The following is a 9,132-nucleotide window of genomic DNA, read 5'->3' as shown; positions in this document are numbered from 1 at the left end:
AGATACAAGATTGAAGACTTCGTCCCGTGTCCGGATGGGACTTTCCTTGGCGTGGAAGGCAAGCTTGGCGATGCGGATATTCAAGATCTCCTACCATTGTAACCGAATCTATGTAACCCTAACCCTATCCGGTGTCTATATAAACCGGAGGGTTGTAGTCCGTAGGCAATCAACTCCATATACAACAATCATACCATAGGCTAGCTTCTAGGGTTTAGCCTCCTTGATCTCGTGGTAGATCTACTCTTGTACTACCCATATCATCAATATTAATCAAGCAGGACGTAGGGTTTTACCTCCATCAAGAGGGCCCGAACCTAGGTAAAACATCGTGTTCCCTGCCTCCTGTTACCATCCGGCCTAGACGCACAGTTCGGGACCCACTACCCGAGATCCGCCGGTTTTGGCACCGACACATAACCTCAAAATGAAAACGATAGATCGGTAAGAGACATCATAGATCGCACCATATCTCATAGGGTCCGATTACGACGTCCGGACACACCATTACCCTGTGGTGTTCCAGGTGGCTTCAACTGTGAAACAATTCCACAATGTCTTAAGTGATTGCCAAACTCATAACTCAGAAATTCTCATTGATCAGATCATAGGAATTTGATCTTCTTTTATGATGATTCTTAACTTCACTCTGAAATCGCTTGAACTTTTCAAACGTTTCAGACTTGGGCTTCATTAAGTAAATATACCTATATCTACTCAAATCGTCAGTGAAGATGAGAAAATAGCAATATCCACCGCACGCTTCAATTCTCATTGGATCACACGCATCAACATTATGATTTCCAACAAGTCACTTGCCCGTTTCATTGTACCTGAAAACGGGGTCTTAGTCATCCTGCCCATGAGGCATGGCTCGCATGTGTCAAGCGATTCAAAATCAAGTGACTCCAAACATCCATCGACATGGAGTTTCTTCATGCATCTCACGCCAATATGACCTAAGCGGCAGTGCCACAAGAAAGTGGTACTATCTACATCTTTTGGCGTGAACATGTGTATTACCATGACCGAGATTCACTGAACCATTCACATAGGGTGCATGACCATGAAAGGTATTATTCATGTAAACCGAATAACATTATTCTCTAACTTAAATGAATAACCGTATTGCAATGAACATGATCTAATCATATTCATGCTCAACGTAGACACCTGATAATATTTATCTAGGTTCAATACTAATCCCGAATGCAGATGGAGCGTGCGATGGTGATCTCATCAACTTTGGAAACACTTCCAACACACATCATCACCTCGCCCTTAGCCAGTCTCCGTTTAGTCCATAGCTTTTGCTTCAAGTCACCAATAATAGTAACTGAACCGGTATCTAATACCCAGGTGCTACCAGGAGTACTGGTGAGGTACACATTAATAACACGTATATACTTTGTTGAAGTTGCCAGCCTTCTTATCTACCATGTATTTGGGGTAGTTCCGCTACGAGTGACCGTTCCCCTTACAATAGAAGCACTTAGTCTCGGGTTTGGGTTCAACCTTGGGTTCCTTCACTGGAGCGGCAATTGGTTTGCCATCCATGAAGTTTCCCTTCTAGCCCTTGCCCTTCTTGAAACCAGTGGTCTTGTTAAACCATCAACACTTGATGCTCCTTCTTTATTTCTACCTTTTGCGGTCTTAAGCACCGCGAACAGCTCCGGGATCAACTCCATCCCTTGCATGTCATAGTTTATCACGAAGATCTAGTAGCTTAGTGATAGTGGATAGAGAACTCTATCAATCACTATCTTATCTGGAAGTTTAACTCCTACCTGATTTAAGTGATTGCAGCACCCAGACATTCTGAGCACATGCTCACTAGCTGAGCTATTCTCCTCCATCTTGTTGGCAAAAGAACTTGTCAGAGGTCTCATACCTCTCAACACGGGCATGAGCCTGAAATCCCAATTTCAGCTCTTGGAACATCTCATATGTCTTATGGCGTTCAAAACGTCATTGGAATCCCGATTCTAAGCCGTAAAGTATGGTGCACTAAACTATCAAGTAGTCATCGGGATGTGTCTGTCAGGTGTTCACAACATCCACAGACGACGTTGTAGGGGTTTGCACATCGAGCGGGGCATCAAAGACGTAAGCCTTCTATGTAGTAGTGAGGACACTCCTGGGACTACGGACCCACTCCGCATCATTGCTTACCATATCTTTCAACTTAGTCTTTCTCTAGGAATGTATTGAAACAGGGAGCTACAACGTGAGCTATTTATCTACAACATATTTGCAAAGACAATTTAGACTATGTTCATGATAATTAAGTTCATCTAATCAAATTATTTAATGAACTCCCACTCAGATAGACATCCCTCTAGTCATCTAAGTGATACATGATCCGAGTCAACTAGGCCGTGTCCGATCATCACGTGAGACGGACTAGTCATCATCGGTGAACATCTTCATGTTGATCGTATCTTCTATACAACTCAGGTTCGACCTTTCGGTCTTCCGTGTTCCGAGGCCATGTCTGTACATGCTAGGCTCGTCAAGTCAACCTAAGTGTATTGCATGTGTAAATCTGGCTTACACCTGTTGTATTCGAACGTTAGAATCTATCACACCCGATCATCACGTGGTGCTTTGAAACAACGAACCTTCGCAACGGTGCACAGTTAGGGGGACCACTTTCTTGAAATTATTGCAAGGGATCATCTTATTTAAGCTACCGTCGTTCTAAGCAAATAAGATGTAAAACATGATAAACATCACATGCAATCAAATAGTGACATGATATGGCCAATATCATTTTGCTCCTTTTGATCTCCATCTTCGGGGCGCCATGATCATCATCGTCACCGGCATGACACCATGATCTCCATCATCGTGTCTTCATGAAGTCGTCTCGTCAACTATTACTTCTACTACTATGGCTAACCGTTTAGCAATAAATTAAAGTAATTACATGATGTTTAAGTTGACACGCGGGTCATAATTAAATTAAGACAACTCCTATGGCTCCTGCCGGTTGTCATACTCATCGACATGCAAGTCGTGATTCCTATTACAAGAACATGATCAATCTCATACATCACATATATCATTCATCACATCCTTTTGGCCATATCACATCACACGACACATGCTGCAGAAACAAGTTAGACGTCCTCTAATTGTTGTTGCAAGTTTTTACGTGGTTGCTATAGGTTTCTAGTAAGAACGTTTCTTACCTACGCCAAAACCACAACGTGATATGCCAATTTCTATTTACCCTTCATAAGGACCCTTTTCATCGAATCCGATCCGACTAAAGTGGGAGATACAGACACCCGCTAGCCACCTTATGCAACTAGTGCATGTCAGTCGGTGGAACCAGTCTCACGTAAGAGTACGTGTAAGGTCGGTCCGGGCCGCTTCATCCCACAATGCCGCCGAATCAAGATAAGACTAGTAACAGCAAGTAAATTGACAAAATCGACGCCCACAACAACTTGTGTTCTACTCGTGCATAGAAACTACGCATAGACCTAGCTCATGATGCCACTGTTGGGGATCGTAGCAGAAATTTAAAATTTTCTACGCATCACCAAGATCAATCTATTTAGTAATCTAGCAACGAGGGGAAGGGGAGTGCATCTACATACCCTTGTAGATCGCTAAGCGGAAGCATTGCAAGAACGCGGATGAAGGAGTCGTACTCATAGCGATTCAGATCGCGGTTGATTCTGATCTAAGCGCCGAACCACGGCGCCTCCGCGTTCAACACACGTGCAACCCGGTGACGTCTCCCATGCCTTGATCCAGCAAGGGGAGAAGGAGAGGTTGGGAAGACTCCGTCCAGCAGCAGCACGATGGCATGGTGGTGGTGGAGGAGCGCGGAACTCCAGCAGGGCTTCGCCAAGCACTACGAGAGACGAGGAGGGAGAGAGGTAGGGCTGCGCCAAGAGGGAGATGATCTCGTGTGTCTTGCAGCCCCCAATACCTCAAGTATATATAGCGGAAGGGGGGGGGCTGCGCCCCCATCTAGGGTTCCCTCCCTAGGGGTGGCGGCAGCCCCAAAACCCACTAGGGTGGCGGCCAAGGGGGGGAGAGAGGGGGGCGCACCTAGGGTGGGCCTTAAGGCCCATCTGGACCTAGGGTTTGCCCCCTCCCACTCTCCCTTGCGCCTTGGGCCCTGGTGGGGGGCGCACCAGCCCACCTGGGGCTGGTCCCCTCCCACACTTAGCCCACGCAGCCTTCTAGGGCCGGTGGCCCCACCTGGTGGACCCCCGGGACCCTCCCGGTGGTCCCGGTACGTTACCGATAGCACCCGAAACTTTTCTGGTGACCAAAACGGGACTTCCCATATATAAATATTTACCTCCGGACTATTCCGGAACTCCTCGTGACGTCCGGGATCTCATCCGGGACTCCGAACAACATTCGGTAACCGCGTACATACTTTCCCTATAACCCTAGCGTCATCGAACCTTAAGTGTGTAGACCCTACGGGCTCGGGAGTCATGCAGACATGGCCGAGACAACTCTCCCGTCAATAACCAACAGCAGGATCTGGATACCCATGTTGGTTCCCACATGCTCCACGATGATCTCATCGGATGAACCACGATCTCAAGGATTCAATCAACCCCGTATACAATTCCCTTTGTTTATCGGTACGATACTTGCCCGAGATTCGATCGTCGGTATCCCAATACCTTGTTCAATCTCTTTACCGGCAAGTCTCTTTACTTGTTCCATAACACATCATCCCGTGATCAACTCCTTGGTCACATTGTGCACATCATGATGATTTCCTACCGAGTGGGCCCAGAGATACCTCTCCGTTACACGGAGTGACAAATCCCAGTCTCGATTCGTGCCAACCCAACAGACACTTTCGGAGATACCCGTAGTGCACCTTTATAGCCACCCAGTTACGTTGTGACGTTTGGCACACCCAAAGCACTCCTATGGTATCCGGGAGTTGCACAATCTCATGGTCTAAGGAAATGATACTTGACATTAGAAAAGCTTTAGCATACGAACTACACGATATTGTGCTAGGCTTAGGATTGAGTCTTGTCCATCACATCATTCTCCTAATGATGTGATCCCGTTATCAACGACATCCAATGTCCATGGTCAGGAAACCGTAACCATCTATTGATCAACGAGCTAGTCAACTAGAGGCTTACTAGGGACATGGTGTTGTCTATGTATCCACACATGTATCTGAGTTTCCTATCAATACAATTCTAGCATGGATAATAAATGATTATCATGAACAATGAAATATAATAATAACTAATTTATTATTGCCTCTAGGGCATATTTCCAACATCCTCCTCAGTACACCGGAGAGGGTAGCTTTGATCCGTGGGCATAGACCAACTTAGTCCAAAAACCTAAGCTTGGGGGAGTACGTATCTCTCACCGACATTACATTCATGTTCACACACTCATGCCAGTTGTCGGTGCTCATACTTTTTCATTGTATCATCCATGCTAGTTTATTTTCTTTTTAAGCTTTCTTCTTGTGTGTTTGAAAAACCTTAAGAAAAGTAAAAAAAATAGTTGTAGCTTTTAGCTAGTTTACTTTCCATGCCTGTAGCAGTAATAATTAGAAGAAAACCCAAAAAGATTTCTCGTTCTTCTTTTGCTTGTTGGGAGCTTTCCCGTGTAAATAGTTTTATTTATTTTCTTTGGGGGTCGAGAGGAGAAGACCATAATGAAAATGTTGAGTGGCTCTCCTATGCATTATTGTTGATCTAACAAAGAGCCCACATTACCTTGTCTTCTCTCTTGAATTGAATGCTTGCAGATTCCAGCATAGTCCAATGCACACACACTATTATTATGGGATAATTAGTTTCATGCCCCTAGTTGTGTCCCAGTCGTCTGTTTTACCCCTAGTTTCAGAAACTCACATGTTCTGTCCAAGCCACTTTGGGATTCTTTCATTTTTGCCCTTCCGTCATGGTTCCGCTTGGTCAGCGCCATTTGACCGTATACGACACTCTGTTTTGGACACTAGATGCCCCTGGCTAGGACAAAAACCACTCGGGCCCATCTCACTCTCATCCCCACTCTCTCGTTCCCCACTCTCTCACAAACCCTAGGCGGCGGCGGCGACGGCGACCGAATCAGCGCCCACCAGATCCACTTCTGCTGGCGATGGGGGACGACGTGGACGGCAGCGCTGCCACAGGCGGCGCCTGCGAGTGAAGAACACGGTCATCTCAGAGAACATCACAGTAAGTTCCCCCATCTCCTCCACATATGCTGTCTCTTGCCTCTGTCCCCTAGATCTACTGTTTCTTGGTGGATTTAGGTTAGGATATACATGTTTGTATCTTATTTAGGCTAGTCCCTTGATGTATTTTAATATTGTGACATGTTTGCATAGGATGGATCCGGCTAGAGCATTCAATCTCAGTGTTAGAATGGAGACATGCATTTTATCTGGTGCTGGTACAAAAGGAAAAGAACAAGGCTTCACATTTCCATTAGTTGTGGACAACAGTAGCACATTTGATCAGTTAAGGGCAACCATTTGTGCCAAATATCCATGGGGATTATATGATGCTGTGGAGATAAGGTATTGGGATGCATCCAAAGTTGCTTGGGTTCCTATTCAGTCTGATAGTGAGTTAGGTGTCATGTTTGCTACTAATGCACAAACCATGTCATGCAATCTGGAAATCAATGTTATTCAGAGGCCTAGATCACAGAAAAATTCCAATCCCACTGGTTCAAGGCCCTCTAGTTCTAAAGCATCTGGAAAACTGACTAAAACAAGGGCTACAAGCAGCAGCTGCAAGCCACCTACAACTCCTAGTGCAAATGTTCAGTCAGAGCATTCTTGTAGTAAAACCCAAGCTAAACCTAGCATAGCTGTTGATCCTGTTGTGGAGGAAGCAGAGCCTGATGCAGAGCCTTTGTCTGATGAAGAGGATGAGAAACTTTACCCAGGATATACTGAGCACAACATTGAGGAAGATAAAGCAAATGAGTCCTACAATCCTGCTGAATTTTCAGATACAGATGAAGATGAGAAGTTAGAGGAGAAGGACAATGCAGAATTTGGAACTGGAGATGAGGACATACCTATAATGATGTATGATAGAGAAAATTCCTCTATTGAGGAGGGGTAGTTTTTCCTTCTGCAGTTGAGTGTAGAAATGCAGTCGCAACTTTCTCAATTAAGAGTGAAACAGAGTTCATTATTTTGAAAAGTGACCCAACAAGGTTTACTGTCAAATGTGCCTCTGAGAGATGTAAGTGGAGGCTACATGCCTCTTTAATGAGGAGAAGCACATTATTTCAGGTACTTATGCATTTTCTTCTTTCTGTAGTTTCTATAGTAATTGTGAAACAATTCTGTTGCATTTACTAATTGTTTGTTCTTCTTCTTTCTAGATTAAGGTCAACCCTTACCCTCACAGTTGTCCAAGTGTTAATAGATCTCAGATATTGAGGGCTGCAAAGAGAAGATGGATAGCAGATGCTTGTATGCAGTGGCTTAGAAATAATCCAGGCATGGGCCCAAAGGAAATTCAGCAGAGGTTGACTGAGAAGTATGGAGTGGAGGTGCCATACAGTAGGTGTTATTTTGGTAAAGAGCTGGCCCTAGACAAGATGTTTGGGAAGTACAGTGAGAGTTTCAGTCTTATTTATTCATTCAAAGTTGAAGTTGAGAGAACATCACCAGGCAGTGTAGTTGAAATTGACAAGCACACTGTGGAGTACACAGTGAGAGGAAAGAAAATGTACAAGGAGTGCTTCAGAAGAGTTTTTGTGTGTTTCAAGGCATGTCAAAAAGGTTTCTTGGAGGGTTGCAGGCATTATCTTGCTGTGGATGCAACTGCACTGAATGATAGGTATAGGGGCCAGCTTGTTTCTGCTTGTGCCCTTGATGCTCACAACTGGTTATTCCCTATTGCCTATGGTGTCATAGAAGCAGAGTCAACTGAGAGTTGGACTTGGTTTTTCCAACAACTGGAGAAACTCATAGGGCATCCAGATGGTTTAGTCATACATACTGATGCTTGCAAAGGATTGGAGACAACTGTTGATGATGTATTTGCTGGAGTAGAGCACAGGGAGTGCATGAGACATTTGGCTCAGAACTTCAGCAAGAAGTTCAAAGGCAAGTTCTATGATGACAATTTGTGGCCATGCTCACTTACATACAGCATAAAGAAGCACAACTACCATCTAAATCAGTTGCATAGCAGGCCCAAAGTTAAAGAATATTTAGAGGAGCACCACACAAAAATATGGGCTAGGGCACTCTTCAATGATACTTGCAAAGTGGACTATGTGAACAACAACCTAGCTGAAGCTTTCAACTCAAGGATCAAGAAATACAATGGGCTTCACATAGTTGATTTGTGTGACAAGATCAGGCAGTATATTATGCAGAAATTTGATATCAGGAACAGGATTGCCATTGACCATTTTGAAGGCCACTTGATTGTTCCATCTGTAATGAAGGCCTTAATGGCAAAACAAAAGGTTTAGAGATGACTTGGATTAGGAGAAGCCCAAAAGAGGCTGAAGTTACAGCTACTGACAAAGAAAAAAGAGAATGGAGGTACCCAGTTGACTTACAGAACTGGACTTGTAGTTGTAGACAATGGCAAATAACTGGTAAGCCATGCATCCATGCTCTCTTCTTTATCACTGCTCTAAGAGGTGAAGCTAGTGCAATAGATCAGTATGTGCACAACTTTTACTCTGTTGAGAAATTCAGAGCTACATATGCTGATAACCTTCCAGCTTTGGAAGGAAAACTACAGTGGGAAATTGTGAATCCAGGATTTAAAATATGTGCTCCAGTTCAAAACAGAGCACCAGGCAGGCCAAGGAAAACTAGGATAAGGTCTAGCAGTGAAGGAAAGGGACTTGGTCCTAGGAAGTACAAGTGTGGCAGGTGTGGAAGACTTGGCCACCATGTAAACAAGTGCAAAAATTCAGTTGATGCAACATTTGGTGAAGATGAACATTGGGGAGCAGAGAATGCAGAAGAGTCGGCAGTGAAAGAGCCATCAGATCCACTAGAAGTAGATGATGGAACAGATGGAGAGGAAGTACATCCACCAGCAGATCCACTACAAGAGCCAACACCATCATCTACAAATGCTAGTGTAGTCAGGTACATCTATATATTTATTTGTTTATGTT

The 9,132-nt window shown here is 44.4% G+C and overlaps 1 protein-coding gene across 1 annotated transcript; it reads left to right on the top strand.

The window, feature by feature from the left end:
• Positions 1 to 7,249: 7,249 nt before the first annotated feature.
• LOC147975998 (uncharacterized) lies at positions 7,250 to 8,469 on the top strand. The gene is made up of 2 exons (XM_087520677.1): positions 7,250 to 7,273; positions 7,366 to 8,469. The coding sequence occupies exons 1-2, from the start codon at positions 7,250 to 7,252 to the stop codon at positions 8,467 to 8,469; spliced, it is 1,128 nt and encodes a 375-aa protein (XP_087376803.1).
• Positions 8,470 to 9,132: the final 663 nt, after the last annotated feature.

The sequence above is a fragment of the Triticum urartu genome, chromosome 4A (assembly GCF_056163025.1).
Source record: "Triticum urartu cultivar PI428250 chromosome 4A, HENAU_Tu73, whole genome shotgun sequence".
Classification (NCBI taxonomy): domain Eukaryota; kingdom Viridiplantae; phylum Streptophyta; class Magnoliopsida; order Poales; family Poaceae; genus Triticum; species Triticum urartu.
The sequence above is the reverse complement of the archived record's forward strand: the minus strand, read 5'-3'. Positions and strand labels throughout refer to the sequence as shown.

Excerpts from the sequence above, each read along its gene's own strand:
- LOC147975998 (XM_087520677.1), top strand. The coding sequence starts at position 7,250 with ATGAGGAGAAGCACATTATTTCAG. Across the intron at positions 7,274-7,365 it reads GGAGAAGCACATTATTTCAG|ATTAAGGTCAACCCTTACCC; the intron begins GTACTTATGCAT and ends TCTTCTTTCTAG.